This window comes from Camarhynchus parvulus, chromosome 3, assembly GCF_901933205.1.
Source record: "Camarhynchus parvulus chromosome 3, STF_HiC, whole genome shotgun sequence".
Lineage (NCBI taxonomy): Eukaryota > Metazoa > Chordata > Aves > Passeriformes > Thraupidae > Camarhynchus > Camarhynchus parvulus.
This window is the reverse complement of record NC_044573.1, coordinates 57782925-57802927: the sequence shown is the minus strand read 5'-3', so window position 1 is coordinate 57802927 and position 20003 is coordinate 57782925. Positions and strand designations below refer to the sequence as shown.

Here is a 20003-nt window from a genome sequence, read left to right as displayed (position 1 = left end):
AATTCTTTACCTGCTTTGGTATCTTCCCCACTCAGTCTATATAAAAAGGGTTATCTGGAAAGCTATTATCAAGACATCCACATCAATATTTAAAATAATCAAGTAACTCTTGGAAAGGCCAAATATTCAGACAAGTGAAAGACCAATAAAAACTCAAGCAAGTTTACATATATACATAAATTATTCCAATAAGGGTCTGAAGCATGTCCTTAACAACAGTTTCTGCGCTGTTTAGGTGTGAATTTATGCTTAGATATTGTTGGGTTATTGCATCAACTGTGTATGTATGTTGCTCTTCACCTATTCTCAGTCTCCAGTAGAATATCCCCTGTGGATTGTAACTGGCTAATGTTATGGGCCCTAAACTCAGGCTGTTATGAAGAAATTTCGCTGTTCACCAAAATGAACATCACAACTTTGGTCCAACACACACCTCCTCCTACTAGTCAATGGCCACACAAAGCATGAAACACACAAAAAATGCCAGGATGTGTACATGTTGCTTACAAGCATTTGTGATGCTGAGATTAACGTGGTAAAGAAGTTTAATGAAAAAATCATACTGGTTCATTACACCATGCAGAAAAGCAGAGAACAGCTGCAGTCTCTCCTAGAGGCATGCTAGAGAAAGTCCACCTTTAGGTGACTGAACTCCAGCAGAGCATCTGCCTTGGAGTCTGATTTCACTTCTGTTATGTTACTATTTCTGGTAGGTATTTATTCTATAATGTCACCCCTTACTGTAGCTTTCATCACTAAAAATTATATTCCCCTTCCTCTCCCAGTATTCCACCTCACAAAAAGCCCATCCCAATATATTCATTACATTGTGACACTTCTACAAGCAGATTGGAAGCATTGACTGGAGTGGAGGGGTGTGGGGGTATGTTTTTGAGAGTGATACTGCTTTCTATTAGTGCCACTTTGTTAACAAACAGCACAGGTTTTATAGATGCACTGGTACTGCAGGCAATGTGCATGGGCAAATCAGCAGATTCGAGTTTACAGTCTACCCTACTTTATAAAGCACATCTCAACATCTAAGTTTCAAATCTTTCTCTATGCTCACCTTTCTCAGGGAAATCAAGCACTGCCTAAAAGAAACCCACCTCATCACCTAAGAGGAGATTGTTTACAATGCAATGAAATGAAGTGTTATGATGTGAAGTACTCACAGCTGTTGCCTCAATTCAGGCGTGTCCTGTGGTGTTCCAAGCTGATGGAGTATTCTTTGTATTTCAGCAGCTGTTTGTAAAGAGGAAGAAAAATTTGAATGGGGCAGAGACAATTGTTATTCAGTTTAATGCATTTTTGCTTGACAATTCTAAAGCCATATAAATAAATTGACAGAAATGGATATGCAGGAGTTTTTCAACCTACTACAAAGATTCCATTTGTAAGTCCCAAAACAACTATTGAGTGATATTTGCCATGTCAAAGACAAAACCTGAGGTTTCTTATGAAGGATAGGAATGTATTAAAATCTTTAGGTAGAAACAGGCAATTTAAAGATTAGTCAATGATTTCATTATAGTAAGTCTAAATCAGGGGTTTTATTATATTTTTTAAATAAACAGTACCATTCTTATTCTGGTTTATTTTATATATATCATTTTGGAAAACCATGTGGAAGACTTCTATAACATTATCTTACACAAACATTTCAGAATCCATGCACCAATGAAGAAACAGCAATAAAGCATTCATGGGTTAACAGTACATTAAAAAGGAAATAAAACTGGTGTGTCCAGGTTTAAATTGAAATTTTAAGAATCTTATATTTTTAAGTCTGGGATACAAAACTGCCAGTGATTTTAAACCTATTAGTTTTGAACTGTAAGAAGTGACATAATGTCTGAGCCTTATTTTCAGCCTAATATATTTTACTGACTTATGAGAAAGCAAGGAGAAAAATGGACAGAAACTTAAAGGATAGGTAATTTTTCACACTGCAAAACTTATAGTTTCCCTGCATTTCTGTGCCCCCCGCCCCAGCAGACTGGTGTACCACACAGACAGATATGGTATGATATTATGTGGGATCCTCACTTCCTTAGCTCACTATCTATTTTTTTTCCCTGAACACAGTTAAAAATGCAGTAAGTGACAACCCTACATAAGGAAGAAAAACATATTAAAAAAGAGAGTACTTTTCTATGTACTGTAGAAGTTATCTGTTGGAAACAGAACTACAGGTAAGAAAATAAGCTGAGTTATGTTAACCAGTTAGATAAAACTGCAATTCCTTAAAGCATTTTTATTATTAATATTAATTCTGATCTTTGCTTCATAACAAATCTCCAGTGAATCCCCAGTGAATGTTGTATAGTTGATACTGGATTATCTGCACTGTTTTACAAAACATCCCAATGCGGACAACTGCTATAGCAAATACTTTGTGTGCACACCCACGTAATGAATACAACAAAACAGGAAAGTTAGATTTACATGAGGTAAAAAAATCAAATACTTCAGGCAAGTGTTTTTGAGATAACTAAATGGCATAAACTACTAACAGAATTTCTGTGCGGAATAGCACTGTAAGATGGGTTTCGTGCGGCTTGTTTTTTAACTGAGCTGAAAAACAGCAAAACAAGAGCGAAGATTTTTGATTTTGGCTACTAAGGACCAGCCCTTCCCTGCCCCCTACCTGCTGGGCAAGGCAGTGTCCGCCTGCCCGCACTTCTAGGCAGCTGCAGCTGCTCACAAACACTGATTAACACGAGCTCGGGGTAATTAAGCTTCTTTTTTAATGGCCAGTGTAATGCATTGTTTTAAAACAAACAAAAATATAACTGGCTGGTGTTATCTTCAAGAACATAGAGTTTTAGTATCTAGAAAATTGAACACTAGTTATCCTGTATTTGCTCCAAGGCGCTCTCCCTTCTGACTCCAGAGCCGAGGAGCTCGGTTACTCGTATGTACTTTGAAAAGGGAGAGTAAGAAGGAAACCGAAACAGAGAAGTCTCGGTGTGTCCTACCGCCACCTAGAGGTGCATTATTTAACTGCAAGTGAAGAAAACGCAGGCTCGTGTTGTTCTAAATAAGAATTCCCCGAAACATGGCCTACACTTAAAATATTTGCATTCCAAGCTAACTGCATATTCATGCTACTTCTAAAGCTGAGCACAAGTAGATAATTGAGAGAAAATTAAAAGTCAGCACTGCAAAATTGGTCAGATATACAATTCCAAAGGCAGAGTTCGTGGCAGTTTAGGTCTTGTGATTCAAAAATTTAGCATAAAATTAAAACACATTTTACCATGAAGTCTGTAAGTATGCGTAAAAATAGTAAATTTCTAATAGGACTTCAAATCACAAAGGGGAAAATTAGAAAAAAAATCCCAAGGACTTTATTATTATAGGAAGCATTTTCTATGCTTTCTATAATTCAGTAGTTTCCACTTTAACCTTTTAAAGTAATGGGTATTATTGAAAAAAATAATTATTGTTTATAGGAAGTATAGCAAAAAATATTTTCATAGGAAAATGAAAATGCCTATTTGAGTAAATAAATAGAAAAAAAAAAGCAGAAAAAGTAAATTTTGGCCAATAGCCTTCAGCAGCACTCTGGAAGATGCTTCATAAAAAAGCCAAAAACAAGTTGGTAGGGCCAGCATAACAAAGGAAGTGGAGAAAGTGACTTTCCTGAAATCTTGATTTACAGTATTTACCTATAGATTGATGAGTTAAAGAAATCCAGTCTTTGTACTCCTTTGTATTAATATAAATATGCTGGCATGTATACAGACTAAAAAATACATTCTTTATAGTCTTCTAACTCTTTTGGTTTGGCTTGTTTTTACTGATTTCTCACTGTAGCTACTTCTCGTTCAAATATTTGATCTAATATTATAGATATAATCACAAAGCCACCTAAAATATAGACATTCAGTTTATAGTGATAGCTTCATGAACAAAATTTTTTAACGTGATTAAAGGTATTACCCTGGGGATCACAGAGGGAAAGGGTCTTCTTCCCTCACATGCTCACACAGGTCTCACAGAAATTGATTAAAAGAAAGAACTAGCTTTGCAACTCCTTAGATCACAGGACAATATCTTTTCCTTTCCTCAAGGGAAAAGCAGGTAGCCTTAGTGTCTCCTACTAAAGGTTAGACTGCAGAAATACCTCTGCTTGTTCCTGCCATTGCTCCATGTGTGAAACAAGCAGGGAGAAGAACCAAGCAGGCAATTGAGAGCGAAACTGCTGAAAACCTGGGATTACTCTTTGGAAAACTGAAGTTCCTAAATTCCTGATTTCACTGCTGATGTATTTATAAGGGTACTGCTTCCTTCCTTCATTTAGCCAGGTTTTCAGCCCTGTGTAGGGAGCTCAGGCTGGCAGATCACAGCATCTGCTCAGGTCCCCTCAGTCCATCAGTAACGCTCAAGTGTCCCAGAGAGCCAAAGGCTTAGGCCTAGCTCACAAAGCCCTAGCACTGCACTGCAAACATAATGGTAACAATCAGGGACCCAAAATCACAGCACAGCTTTGACAGGTTCCTAGGCTGCTTTACTCTTTATGGCTTTCCCTTCTCCAATTTCCCAATTCTTCAAACATCCCAGAGAGTTCCAAAAGACAGGAATAATCTAAGGTCCCTCCTCTCCTGGACATTACCAATCCTGCCACGGAGACTGACTGGATCTTGTGCATGATTTTAATTCATTTCAGTGCAAAGTCAGACACTGGCTCACGTGAGCACTTAGGCTCCTTGGCACGCATAGGTGGCTGCTGGACTTTGCTCAGGAGCTGCACAAGGGCACATACCATGTGTGCACGCAGGCGCTCTTTACCAAAGTCACCAGCGCATGGCAACAGCCTGCAAACTCCTGCAGCCACTTCACGCTGCTCATCCGGGTAGATGTTTGCATAGAATGGAAATCAACAGCTCTGCCACGGCTCACACTGCATTGGCAGGACAAGCACCTTGCCAGCTGTGGGCTGGCAAATAAGAAAGCAAGTCCACTTTGGAAACTGAGCAGAGCAGGAAGTAGGGTACATGACAGCATGCAAGCAAAATGCATTTTTTCCCAAGAAACTGCTGTCTTGCATGCAAAGGAATCCCATTTTTTTCACCTGAAAATTAGTCTTGTCTTAAAAAGAAGCAATACCATAACATTAAGAAGACTTTCATTTGTCTTTGCAGCATTCCTGATCTAGATGTCACAATACACAACTACTAGCTGATAAAAGCTACTCAGCTTCTCTAAGGCTGGTCACATGCTCAGAAACAGGTCAGACATGGTTAATGATGAGCCAGAGAAACAATTAAGACCTAAGCTGAATTCCTACAGAGAAAATTATTCAGGAGTCAGCTCATGTTTATTTTTACTAAGCCAAACAGTGGTTCCATTTCTAGTCAGTGCAAGGCTCTTCCTCTAGTTAAGGAGAACATAAAAAGGAAAGTAGTAGTCTGATATAAAAGACTTCCTTTTCTCTACAAGAGTCATGGAAGTAGAGATAGTTGGAGTGGAAATATTTACAATGTTGAACAGGTAGGAGTACTTGAGAAACATGTTCCTGACTGATCTGTAATACATAAAAATTTTTTCATAAATAAAACCATGCTTCATGTATTGGATCACACAACTACCATTGCTTTAGGCTGGCAAGCAAAGAAGAAAGCTTCTCTTCTTTCTCCTCATCTTGTCTTGTTTTTCAGACAGATTTGCAAGGCTGTTTCATTACTGCAAGTAAATCCATGTTGACATAACTGATGGTTCCGGTCCTTGAAATCAGAACATTTAAAAGGTGGCATAGGAAATTTTAAAATTAAAATACAGGCACAAATAAATTATTGCAATGAAGACCAAAATGCAAACAACTTCTTTACTCTAATATTGTGGGTGCAAATAATCTTAATTCCAAACTGTGAATTAGTAATCACTGTACAAGGTGTAACACCACAGCATTGCTTCAGTAGAAAAGGCAAAAAAATCCCCACCCAAATCCTTCAATAAAACCCTAGTGTTTGAAAGGCAATGGATCAACTAAGAGAATGGAAATGAAGAACAGAGTGGAGGTCACCTACCTTCTCTGGCACAGCTGAGAAGTGTCCAAGACTCTTACTGATGTTCATCTACAGCATTAGACAAAGGAAAACTGAGGATGGTCTTACTTTGCAATGTTTACCAGCAACTCCAGCTACAGGAGAGAAGCTTTCTCAAGCTACCCACAATCAGCTGTCTTCCTACCTTAAACTCTCTTCTATTTCACATTTGGAAAACCAAACTTTAAAACCCCAAGTGGCCATGACCAAGCTTGTTGCAGCTTTATGAGTTGAAGAAAGACATGTATCAACAACATAATACGGAGAGTTCTAAAAAATATACCTCAATATAGAAGCATGAAACTGAGGGCAAATATGTTTAATGAGTGCTGCTTATTACTCCACTGCAGTAACTTCACTTCTTACTTGGATCGCACAAAACTCCTTTATAGCCATCCAGCAGCTGTTTCCTTCAGCTTCCTTCAGCCAGATCCACCACATTGCCCAGTTTCATAAAGCTATGGTCTAATGCTTCCACAGAAAATGTGGCACTCACTGGGTGTGCATGGAAGAAACACCAACAGCAACACTGAGCAACAAACACTGAGGCACTGCAGAGAACAAGAACCAGACAAGCAGGAAGGGCAAGCACAATGAAACCTGCCTGACAAAACAGCAAGGATTGGGACCTCACAGGAAGAAGGAGCAGAACAGCTCCTCCTGAATGTTAATTGTAATGGTTCCACCTATGTCACCATCCTATACTTAAAGAGTGACAGACAGGATTTTAGTAACTGTCTGAGGTTCACAGGGCTAAAACAGCAACAGGTATTTAAAGACATTGCTTTTCAGTAATTTTCCTTATTCCTGAGCCCAAGGAGAATAAACAGAACCGGCAAAGTGTTCTTTTGTGTACACAAAATGCAACATTTTATTTGCTCCATGTGAACCTTATGCTCCAACTATGGCTTCATAAGGCAAATAAGCAGGACCAGCACAGTCACCTTGCAGAAATGCTTTGTCAAATACCTCACACGCGCTGCGACCGGCTCGGTAACTATGAAGAAATCTCCTACTTCTTCCCAGCTGAACAAGTGAGTCAACAAACAGCACATCCAGTTACAGATTAATTTGTGTGGAATTCAATAAACTTCTGAGTCCCTTCAGAGCAGGTTATTGGAACAACAGAATTATTTGTTAAAATTACACGAGTTCAAACTGCTTTTGCCTGGGGACAACAAACTTCCTCAATTTATTCAAATCCAATTTGATGTGTTTTCTTTCTGCACTTCAGCTGAGGATACTTGACTAAAGATGAAGAGATGCTGCAGAAAACATTCCTACATCAAGGAAAATTAAGAGAGACACATTTTACAAGGGCACCTAGTGATTGGACAAGGAGGACTGGCTTCAGTCTGAAAGAGAACAGGTTTAGGAAAAAAATTCTCTACTGTGAGGGTGATGAGGGACTGGAAGAGGTTGCCCAGAGAAGCAATGGATGCTATGGATGCACCATCTCTGGAAATCTTCACATCCAAGTTGGATGGGGCTTTGAGCAATATGATATAGTGCGTGGCATCCCTGCACATGGCTGGGAGTTGAAACTAGATATCTCTAAGGTCCCTTCCAACCCAAGCCTTTATATGACTCAGTGATTCTGACTTAGTTGCAATATCTTCATCAGATGTAAGTGTTCTGTGTAAGACCCTCTTTAAAGATATTAATCCAGTTCACTCCCTCAAATTTTACATAAATCACAATGCCACAATGCTGTCTTGCTAGCCCTACTTTAAACAGGAGTGACAGTTTCTCAAAGGAATCAAATCCAGGACACCAGTCAAAAGAGACCAATTTACACCAAAAAGCACCTCCAGGAACTCACCTAATTGAAATCAAACATCCAAAAACTTCAGTAATTTGGTTTAAAGTTTAATTTGCTTTATTCTGTCTAACTCAGTATGTAATACTGATTATTCCAAAACAAGAGAGTGCATCAGCACAGAAAAACAGCAAATTATGCATGTGCGGGAAGGAGAAAATAAAATGAGGATGGGCCTGAAGATTGTCCCCTGAGTTCTAAAGACTAAAGACTTAGTATGCTTGGACTAGTGGGAAAACATCCAGTCTTGTAACCTTTTCTTTATATTTTGTTACAACTTCTGGCATTTCTAAATAGAATCATGCCCCAGAGTGACCAGGAACACGAGCAACAATGCCTGAAGTTCAGGATCTGCCCTCATTTTCTTTCAGTGCTGTTGTAATTATTTCATTCTAGTGTACTCCCATCTATAATGGTCTTTCAAGGACTGAGTGAAGTGGGGGGATTGAAGTATTGGCTGTTCTTCTAATGTGGGCGTAGAACATACTAAACACACATTGTTAAAGTGCACAATAACTGATCATGCAATCAATTATTATAGCTCAGGCAAGGTGAAGTCATTAAACAAATCCCTTTATATTCTTATCCTAAAGTGTCCCTGGTAACTTTCTGAAACCAGAAGTTTGAGCATTTCTCTAAAGAATACCAGTAGCTTATTAAATTATGAAAATAAAGCATAGTTCCTCAGTAAACAGTAACTGCACAAACACCATAACCCAACCCACTTCCATGAAGGAAGTCTAGTTTTTAAGAGGCCAGGTCACTACTGCAGCCACCTCAGGAGCTGACATGAAAGGAGACACAACACACCACAGACTGGTCAACACAAGCAAGTAACTGCTACTCACAATCACTGACCTGGGCTTATTCTAAGCCCTGACAGGTGTCCAGCCCCCAGCACAGCAGTTTTATAGCAGATTTGATAGAGGGCTCACTGTATAATCAAGCTGCTATGCAATCTCCTGTCCATATGGAGGTAAATCCAACAAAGCTGAGCTGCAACAGGCATTTTAAGCACCTTAGAGGGATCTGAAATAGAACTCTCTAGAGACAGGAAGAAGCATGAGAACTCTGGCCACATCCCTTCTCCTCTGCTGCAAGTCCAGGCTGTTTTGCAAAAGTTATCTTGTCAAGGTGAGTCCATTTATACTTGCTCCATCAACAAAAGCAACAGTTGCAGTAAAATTGTGGATGTCTTCACTGGCCACCTTGCTACTTATAATAATTGTCATGCAACACAGTGTCAGTCAAGGAAAAAGTCTCCCTTTTCTGCATATACTGTGCTGGGGCATACATGGAACACTAATTTTTTCAATCTATTCTGGTGCTAGCATAAATAAGTCCCTGCCCCTCTTGTGCAATGTCATCCAAATAAGACAAAGACAAGACAAAACACAAAAAAATATGAAAAAAAATCCCAGATTCATAGACAAATCTGTGAGGCATGCTTTCTTAAACGTATATGCTATTTTACATAGAAAAAACCCTTTAAGAATGGCACAGAAATGATTCAGGCCTGAAGTTTTCTACTTCTATTTTGAGAAATAATTTATTTCTAAAAGAACTGTAAGCTTCTTAACTTCACCTCATTGCAAAGACAAGCATTTAGAAAGACTCAAATTAGCTAACTTTCTCCTCAATTCCTCAGCCTTGGAAGAAGTCCACAAAATGAAATGTGGAAGGATATAATGGTTCTTAAAATCCCTAAATAAACAGCCTTTTCCAGGTTTTATAGAAACTTCACTCTCTATCCAAGAAACTTTCTGGACAACAGCAACAATAATATAAAAATTGTTTCAGCTGGTATGTTCCCACAAATTTTAATCTGGTTAACTGCAGCTAATTGGAAATTTCTGACAATACCACTTTTAGAAGCCTCAACAAGCTCTACTGGGAGGCTGTTTTCTTTAGAAACACACCTGTACAAAACCACACTTTTTATATATAGACAAAACAGAATTTTCTTTTCATACAGGCTGTGATTTCAACACCTCAGTGATCTCATTTACTTTTCATGTGCCCATCTGTGTTCTTCTTTAGCCAAGAGTAATCATGCGAACCTGCTGGTGTTTCAAACATAGTGACAGATAGAGATTTTCATGAATGTTTAGCCTTTTTAGCAGAAAATTTTAACTACCTACTGGGCTTAAACCACAACATAAAGGCATCCATTGAAAGTGTTAATATTTTTCAGGGTTTAATCTATATTTATTATTTTCAACAGTCAGATAAAGTTATAGAGGAAGTCATATGACTGATCTAACTTAACTCCCATCTTAATGACATTCCCTGAGAATAGTAGCTTATACAAAACTTGAGATGCAAAAGAAATTGAATCAAATTGCTGTCACAGGACAGGTATCACACGGCAGAGGGATCTCTGCTGGCTTAAGCTGACCTTCCAGGAATGTGCTCTATATAAATTGATACTTGTGCTGCATTAACAAACAGCAAAGGACATCAGCAGAAAGCAGAAGTCCCTATGAGAAAGTATCTCTCAAAGTCAGCCAGACCCTCTCCAACCATATGTGGATTGTGGCTACTGAAATGTATTTTTTTTATTTTATTTTTATTACCTTGCAGCATGCAGAGTATGTGTTTTTTGAGCTGGGCTGGTCTTCAGTGTGAATGAACAAGTCAAATACTTTATCAGTGACCTACCATGCCAATACTGAGCAAGGCTAGATTATGCCATTCTTACTGGCTTCTCAACCAACTCTGTACAAAAGGCTGACACTACCTGGAGGAGTTGGGAAGTGAAGGAAGGGTTTGGTAGGGAAGGAATATGAATCCATTACTACAGTTAGTGTAGGTTCTCTAGCTTGATTACTGTTTGCAAACAAAAAAAAGTGCTTTAAAAGAAGTGTTTTAAAACCCAAAGACTGGGTATATTTTACCAATATCAGGCTTTGTTCTGTGTTCCCAAGCAAAAGGCAGCATTATAAACTGCTTCTAAATGGGCAGCTCCAAAGCCCAGCTCAAGATGCCAGTGGAGACTTGATAGTTAAATATCTAGCCTGCATCATTCTCGCTTTTTTCAGGGACTGCTCCAAGTAACATATTTGGTAGCTACAAATAAAATATTAACTACAAAGCAAAACAAAGGCATACTAGCCTGCTTCCTCAGTGCCCCACACATGGCAGAGTTATTGTATGTGGGGGGAGGAAAAAGCATGGCTGGCTACTTCTCGCACTGTTCCTGTCAGAGACATGAGTCAAATCTTTCCAGCTGAGCAGAAGAGTCACCTCCTCTAACTGTATCCTTCCTACATTTATAACTATGAAGTTGTTCATGTAGAGGAATGCAACCCTCATTTTTCTCCCTCTTGGGAACATCTTTTTAAATAAAATGCTTTCCCTGTTTTAGCCACACAAAGAGAATCAGTTCTTTAAAATGCAGAAAATGGTCAGATTTCAAAGAACTGCTCCCCCTCATCTTCAGTTGTGAGAAGTCTGAAAATTACATATTTTAAAGTCTTTAAATTAGGCTTTTTGTGTGTTTCATTTAATCTATTTTCATCTGTCCACTTGTTGGAAGATCAGATTTATACAATTGTATGCCCTTCCAGAAGAGAGGGAGAGGGAAAACAAAAGAAAAAGAAAAAGGAAAAAAACAATCACATGTGCTCATCCTCCCAGGCATATCTCAGTAGGGTAAATGAAGATGCCTGGTAGAAATACAGTTTTGTAAGCAGGCAGAATTTGTTTTGTCACAGAGAAATATATTTTGATAACTCATCTTGTATCTGTGCATCACACTCATTCCTTGTCTATCCAGTTGCTGTAGACAAGAGGAAATATTTCAAGGAAATATTGAAGGGAGGCATTTAGATTTGTCTCAAGTTAATAGCACTGCCATTAAGCTTACAAATAGGTGAGTGTACTACCTGTGAAATCCAGTTCTAGAACAACTGCTCCTTCAGTAAACTGATTAAACCACCTTGATAATAGGTTCTCTGTCTGCAAAGGCCAGACAGGTTGGAGCTTTAGATCCTACATATATTCTTCCACGTATTTTCTCCTCCCTATTCTTGTTCTTCATATTCAAGGACAAACCTCAACCACCTTTAAATGCACTGGACTTTTAAAACATGAAATGTAGGTCACCTAGATTTTATAAACAGATATAATATAAGCCTGAAATGAGAATTACAGTTACTTTAGGCTAGCACCCAGACAGACCATTAAACCTTAACTACCAGTTGTTTTCTAGTAAGATAGAAATTTAGCAGCTATCCATGTCTAGCTCATTATATACTTCTTTGACTTTATTATTTGAATCTGAAGTTCCCTTAGCTGTTTGCAGATCTGCTTCTCATCACTGTTAACACAGACCCGAAACCAAACCAGTGAGACATGGCTTGCAGGCATTGCTGCCCTCACCGAGGTTCAGCAACAACACTGCAGCTCATTTGAGCACATGTGATTCAGACTCCCCAGACTTCAGAGCACTGCTGAGAGTCACATGGATATTCTAAAACTCCAGGAGTGGGTCTGAGAGCCTAAGTCTCTCTCTTCTGCCTGAGGCCCGCCACTTTCTCTGGATGTCAAGAGCAGCCTTAAGTTTTGCAACTCCAGCTTCTCAGTGAAACAGTTGTGACAAAAGTAATAGAGAAATACCCCATGGACTAGTTCCCTAAATCTCAGCTCAGAGATGTCACTGACAACATGTGAGTTTCAGGCTGAACAAAGCAACTGTTCTCTAGATATTGTTAAGTGATGTTATACGCATTTATTTCTGCAGAAATGCTGGAAAAGTGAAACAAAGCACATCCTTCTTTATGGAACCCCTGAGAGAAGTTTCTATACACAGAATGCTCTGGGGTTGGGGATCTCAAAACCAGGCAGGTGTAAGAGAACTCACAGTACACACAGAAGCATATGCTACTTCCCATTAGCTAACTCAATGTCAATCTTCAAGGCTCTAAAAAGGACTCACCAACACCTTGTCCTCCAAAGAAACTCAAACAGTCCAGTACAGATAGCATTTACTGCAGTAGTTGAACAAAGGTTTGTACAAGGCAGAAGCAATTTATAGCCCTCAACACACCTTCAACAAAACAATCAATGGCATGATTGCATCAACAGATAAAAAAATCTGCTCTTCAAAGTTAAAAGGCTAACCAAGATGTTACCAAACACAAGTGTAGGTCCTTCCATTAACCCAAACCAAAAAGAATACTATCTTGCAACTGATACAATTATTGAAGCAGTGTGTTAAACCAGCATAGAGAGGAGCTTTCCTAGCCAATCAGTAACAGTGGGCTAGATGAAGTAGGAAAGAAATGAGAGTATTAATACAACATCAGCATCCTGCCCATGCATTATGAGTGAGGTAATTAATATATGTATTTTATCTTGAAGCAGATCAATTTTATTACTTGGAAGGTGAGGATGTAATAATTCAACCTTGAAGACATGTTAAAGATTGTTTTCTCACCCATGCTAATTCCTATAAACTCTGGTGTATTATGAAATCGTGGCTGCACAATGTTATCTAATATAGGAAGTTCTGTATTTCCCCAACAAGTTAAAGGGCCAGCTTGTAGCTCAAAGGGCCAGTTTCTTTTCAACTAATCTGTATCTCATCTCCATCTCTGTAGTAGTATCCCCACTTTGTTTGCATGTTAGCAGAAGTGTGAACTAGTTTTGGAGGTACCTCCTGAAATAGCCTGGTGATCTGAAATGAAATTCACTTCTTCTATTAATCTCACTCTGAAAACCAGAGCATCTACACACCTCGAGGTTTACCAAGAAGAATTCAAATGTGTTGATGCCTCTCACAAATGCTTAGTGTTTCTGGGCAGAAGTGCAAAACCAAGTCAACTGCTTAGATGGAAACCCATGCATTTAGGGTCAAGATTCCTGTCTCTCCCCCTTCCTTCCTAACAAGATGATAAACTGCAGTCTAAGAGACATGTTCAGCATCTCACTAGCACTATAGGTGCCTAAGCTTGCAGGTTTCTTCCATCTGACCTGGAAGTTCCTGCAACTCACACACCCCAATAGAAAGCTGCATGGATATTACACACACTGGAAAAAAAGAAAAGCTAGAAAAGTCCATAAGTCCTTAGAGACCTCCATTCAGGAAACACATAGGATCCAGACCCTCATAAAAATCTACGGACTGCAAGAGTAACTGAGTGGTTACAATTCAGTCAGATCTACACAAGAGCAAGGGATGGAATCCAGCTGTGTCCCTACCAGGACTAGAAAAGTTTTTGGCTGCTGTTTTCAGAGCAAAGCTCCTGTTTCTGAAGCCATGCAGGAGTGGGGCTAAGAGACATTTGCACTTGGGTCTTGGCATGGCAGTAGCACCTATCTATTGCTCAGGCTTTAGACATCTAAATTTCAAGAAACAAACAGCAGGACTGCAGATAACTCTTCTGGCACATCTCCTATCTATGCATGGGCAGCTTGCTGTTAGCATGCCTTGGGGAGGAGACACATAAGGAGGAAGAGAAGGGACAGAAAGGGAAAGATGAGATTAAGGAATCACTGAGTCCGACACAAGACAGTTCATTATGTTCAGCAACTTTCATAATACTCCAGTTTCAGTCACTGACTTTATGTTTTCATCTGACAGAAAACCCTTTTTTTTACATCTTGGAGCCTCAGTGTCCATCACAGGTGGACAGCTGCCTCTGGAAGACCCAAGTTAGGAGTCATCAGACTGAATGAGTTCACTGAGTAGATTTTAAGAAATAAAGCATGAGGACTTTTACAGAGCTGGTTTGTTAACTTCAGGTTGTGGAAATACCACCCTGAAGTACATAAACTTTTCAATAAGGCAAAATTGCAATTTTTGTTCCTGCCTGTTGTGATCTTAAGAAATTCTTGCTGGAAGAAAATAGAAAATGTAACTGAAAAAACAGGAAAAAACCCAGTCTGTGCTACTAACCTGTGCCACAAATACCAACTTCTAGAATTTGTCTTCAAAACAAAGATCAAAATTTTAATAAAAACTGACATACTTTACTGTCCAGAATTCATTCGAAGTTTTAACATTAAAATACTAATTTCTGCATGCACTCTGCATCCTGCACAACATAAAACACACGTACCAAAACTATCCACATGTTCATGACTATTTCCCTTCTAATGAACCATATACTTTACACAATTTGTGAATCAAGTTGTATTGGCTTTGTATACACACATTTTAAAAAAATGGAAAACAGTGGAAAAGGGAAAAAGGATTGACAATCCCAGCAGCCTAATTAACCTCTACCTTGAATATCCCAGTTAGGTGGCTAAAAAATACTAAGTAGCATGAAACTAAGCTCTAGTATTTTAAAACTTGCAGAATCTTATTTACATATTTAAGACAAACAAGGGACAAGAGGAAGCTGCAAGGCCACAGATTTCTGTCCCTGCTAAAAAATTCAAGCTTCAGTGAATACTTGATGCAATCCTTGCTCAGCAAACACCTCAACCTACCATCTTAAAGTGTCCTTCAACTACCAGGACAAAACTGGTGAATACAGAGTGATACTATCTGTACTTGCCATGGCAGATCACTGCTAACAATACACATGAAGGAAGGAATGGTCACACTGTGTGGGGTGCCACAAACCTACCAAATGAGCAGGCAGAGTCAGAGTTAATACCCATGAATGAATCTGAGACACTCACCTCGAGTGGGGCCACTACCATTACTAAAATTTTACACAAAATATGCACAAATGTAACTTACAGCATTGTGTGATCTTCTGGATGTTAGAAGTTATGCGCTGGGCTAGTTGATTAGGATCCCCAAAACCTGGTCCATACGACATGGCTGAGCAGATCTGCTGTCACGGTCATCCACAACAGGAAAATGACAGACAGTCTCTACCTACAGAAAACAATAGTTATGTTTTGGTCATTGGTTTATAAAGGTCTTCATCTTCTCAAAGAATACATGAGAGAAGATTAAAGAAAACTCCATATACTAATGTTTACCCTCCCTGAAGGTGCTGTACTTCAGAGCTTATCTTTTGTCAAACTTCTTATGTTTTTCCCACACTGTAATCAAAGAGTGTAATTTTCATTGCATTTACCATTCCAGTAAAAAAAACTGTATGTTTAATCTGAAACTGCCAAACATACCATATATCACCCATCCCACCAATAAAATCCAGCATGAGTAACCAATGGAAAAAAACTTCAGAAAAAAGGCAGCAACCAGTTTCCTCCAAATACCAATCATTTGTATCAACTTCAGTTTTAGTTTAACAAAGTGCCACATAATTTCTATGAATTAGCACTTTATCCTGTTTCAGCTGCTATGTTTATCAATATGAATTCATTTTTCAACAACTTGAGTATTCAAACACATTTTTAGGGGTGTTTTTCCATCCATACAAATAAAATTTCAGCACAAGCTCATGCGCACATATCCTAAATCAAAATTAACAAGACCTAAATTACAATACCTGTGCAAATCAAAACTGGTGGTTTATCTGTTCTGCAGTAAGAATGCAGAATAATCAAGCACAACACATCCAACACAATAACACAATTTCATCAAGGCTGTGCGCTGCTGCACATCACCTTCACAGGTTGAACATTTTAACTTCACCACTTTCTTGCATTTTCACTGTTCAATCCAAACCATGTGCCTTCCAAACATTGTCCTCTCCTCCTTGACCATCAGTTTCTGGTTAAGAGACACTACTAAAACTCAGTTTCAGGTATAGAGAAAAATAAAGCAAATTTACTGTGTGAAAAGAAATGAAAAGGCCAACTGATTTGTCAACTATGACAGCAGCTGTGCTACAATTTGCAAACTCAAGTCCTTAAAACCTTTTTTTAAATACAAATAATTAACAGTCCTTGTTGCCAAATATTTCCTTCCACGTTGGAAATGCCTGTATTAATACAGGCAGCAATACCCTGGCTGTTTTAAAACGCAACTGATCGCATATCTCCGTCATATGAAATGATGTCTAGTGCAGCCAAGACATGTACTGGTCCTGACATTGTACATCCCACCAAAACTTCACCAGGGATGTAACTACAGAGGTCAGGCCCATCCCTGCCACCCTGCAGGTGACATTATCTGTGCCCCATGAAAAAGCTGCTGCTACCATGAAGACAAACTCTGCTTCATTTCAAAATGTCTGCTTCACTATGATCCCAAGCCCTGCCTGGAGCCTTCAGGCCCTAGTAATGAAAAACCTGACTGCAGACGAGGCCACAGGGAGTGTATTTGCACTCTTCTTCTTGCTGCACCATTGCCAGAGTCATGATAACTGTCTGCAGCGCCGTTTCCTTTGTCTGTACCACATGCAGATTCAAGTTATTTTGACTAAAGTCTGGAGTCAGTCAGCCAGCCACCCTAAATCCCACTAATCTGGACCAAGGCTGGAATTACAACCCTTGATATTTTTGGAAATTCCAGGCAACTTTGCACCGAATTTGTATTGCAAGACCAAACCCACACAACCTTTCCAGCAAATAAATGGCTCTATACCTTGGTGTATTGACTAAGTAAGGAAATCTACCAATTCAGTGAAAAATACAATAATAGGCATAAAATCCAAAGAAACCACCTAAAAACTAAGTTTGAAAAAGATTTCTCAGAACTGCTGACAGGTTTTTTTAAAAGTTACTACTATTTCTAGATACCACTAACATGCTAACTATAATGCTACTGACTCAAAAACTTTTTAGTTAAATATTATAGTTAATGTTAAAAGTTGTTTAACTTTTATGTTTAATGGTAATGCTAAAATGCCACTGCTAAAGAGAAGAGATGGCAAAAGACCCAGCTACTTTGTGTAGAATTAACTGAAACAATATTTCATGATTGGTTTTTCTTCTTTCAGATTTGTATTCACCAATCAACTGCCTGTAACACTGTTGTCAGGATTACCTTTACAATCAAGAGATATACGCTGAATATTTTATCCAAGTCTGGACAAAAGCAGCTACTGCTTTTTTTTTTGTCTTGCAAATTTCTACAGCCAACTGTAAATATCTTTAAAGAAGTTACACTCCACTACACTGACAAGTGTACAGATTGTTCAATACATAAGACTTAAGAAATTTTCAACTTTCTACAACAACCAAACAATAGACAGCAAGATGTTCAGATGAAAAAGTCCACAAGATATACTTCAGCTTTTCATTTGCACATGTAGATCTCTCAAGTTGTTGACACAATTCTTTTTATCAATTCACATACTTAAGAATTGAGACTTATAGCAAATTTGTAGGATAGCCATGTACATTCACAGCTGGTTTACTCCATGCACATTCTTCTGCTAACAGAGCTATTCCTGAGTATTTCAATAATACAGGTAGGTGACAGTAAGTGCCTGTCTGGGGTACACACAGAAAGAGAGGTAAGAGGACGGCCATCACTACACCAAATCTTCACCACATTTTGTCCCTCTAGTTCTCACAGTAACATGGGCATCTGAACCTGATGAACACCCTACTTCCACTCACAACCCCTTCACTTGTGAGTGCTGAGTTATTCAAACTCCTCTGAAAACACAGATAAGCTGAGCCCTTGGAAAGTCAACTGCTAATGACCTAGACAAGGTCAGGGTTTCAACCACCAGGAAAAAAAACAGGCATGCTGCACCAAGCACTTCTTTCCATCCAGGGTGACAGGAGCATTCTTCAAGACACTGCATTTCCATAGAAATTACCCCTTTTCACTTTCACAGCATTTAAGTACTCTGTTGTGATGTATTTGGTATGACTGGCTGCACAACTTACAAAACAGGGAAGTTAAAGGCCTGCTGCAGTTGCAGGAAGTATGCTTTGCCTTCAGACTGGAACTGAGCTGCACTTGTGGTAGTCTTCAGTTCCTCTAAAAGTTTCAGTCAGGTGTGAGTTTCTGATTGTACATTTTATCTTCTGCTCAACATCACTGCCTCTGAATGGGAGTATACCTAGTGCCAATTCAGATGGTCAAGCTACTGTAGAAATTCCAAGGAACTGAGTTGACAGGCACAAATTAAATGAAAAATCAGAACATTTTATTACCACTAACTGAAGCAGGATCTCACTGTACATTGAGGTTTAAAGAACTCAAAGGACTGAATATATTTTCCATAATTTCTGCATAAACTAGTTCCTACATCATTTGTTCACTTCATACCAAAACAAAAAATGAACCTTAGTACCAACATATCTTCCAAAATGGTGTTTATCAGGCATAAGAAAAAATCCACTTTTCCATTGGCTATGAATGTAGAGACAAGAAAGTCTCCCCATCTAAGCAGCTCCCCGATGTCATTCCTGAAGCTCCATCAGGACAAAAGGAAGTGATGTGACAAGCACTGCACATGTCAGATTTCCCAGCAATCACACGAATATTTTGCAGACTCCAGTAAGCTACAGTTAATAAGCACCTAATCTATTTTGTATTTTCTCATTTAGATATTTGAAGAATTCTCCTTCTCGTGGAAGTCTAGTCCAGATACATTAGGATAAGAACCCTTAAGCAATAGTTTTACTGTTTGAGCAATATTATAGCATTAGGACCTAGAATGTTTACATGGACCCTTAACTTTCAGAAAGCAAAAAGTACATACTACATTCCATAGGACACTTGAAAATTTAAATCTGATCTGATTTTCTGCCTTTAAGTATCCAGAAATAAGTCGTGGCGCTTTCCTTACAGGATATTATTTTCCTAAATAAAGGTCACAGTAACAAAGCTTCTCCTAAACAATATGTGGCTTCCTTTACGAACTACCCCTCCCAAAAAAAAGGTCAAAATTCTTCAAGCAGGGTGAAAACACAGCCAAAAGTGATGAACTGCTGAAAAACTTGGGTGAAAATTTCAGCAAGTCACAATATTTGCTACAGAAAAGATAAAGACCTCCTGCTACAGCATCTGAGGGATTCTCATAACATACTTTTAGCAACTGAATTAATATGATACAGGTGAGCATTAAATCTGTCATTATTTCGCTAAGGGATGAGGGAGGTTTAATTTTTTCCTGGACTTATGTCTCTTTTTCCTTTATACTTCAGTTAAAATATTTAGAGGCTAATATTACATTTCCCACTTTCTGCTTTTACAGCAGCTGAAATCCTGGTCCACAGGCAGCCTGTAGGCCCCCATAATACAAAACCTACCATGGAGCATAACAAATAGGCAAACAAACTAGCAGTAAAATTAAATT

The 20003-nt window shown here is 38.7% G+C and overlaps 1 protein-coding gene across 1 annotated transcript in view; it reads right to left on the bottom strand.

The window, feature by feature from the left end:
* The window catches only part of STX7 (syntaxin 7), a 31305-nt gene that overhangs the window by 9198 nt on the left and 2104 nt on the right, over positions 1 to 20003 (bottom strand). Inside the window, exons 2-3 of the mRNA XM_030946239.1 lie at positions 15569 to 15709; positions 1176 to 1245 (exon numbers count right to left, since the gene is read on the bottom strand). Coding sequence (XP_030802099.1) covers positions 1176 to 1245; positions 15569 to 15650 — 152 coding nt within the window. The 5' untranslated portion in view covers positions 15651 to 15709. The remainder of the gene's footprint in view (positions 1 to 1175; positions 1246 to 15568; positions 15710 to 20003) is intronic.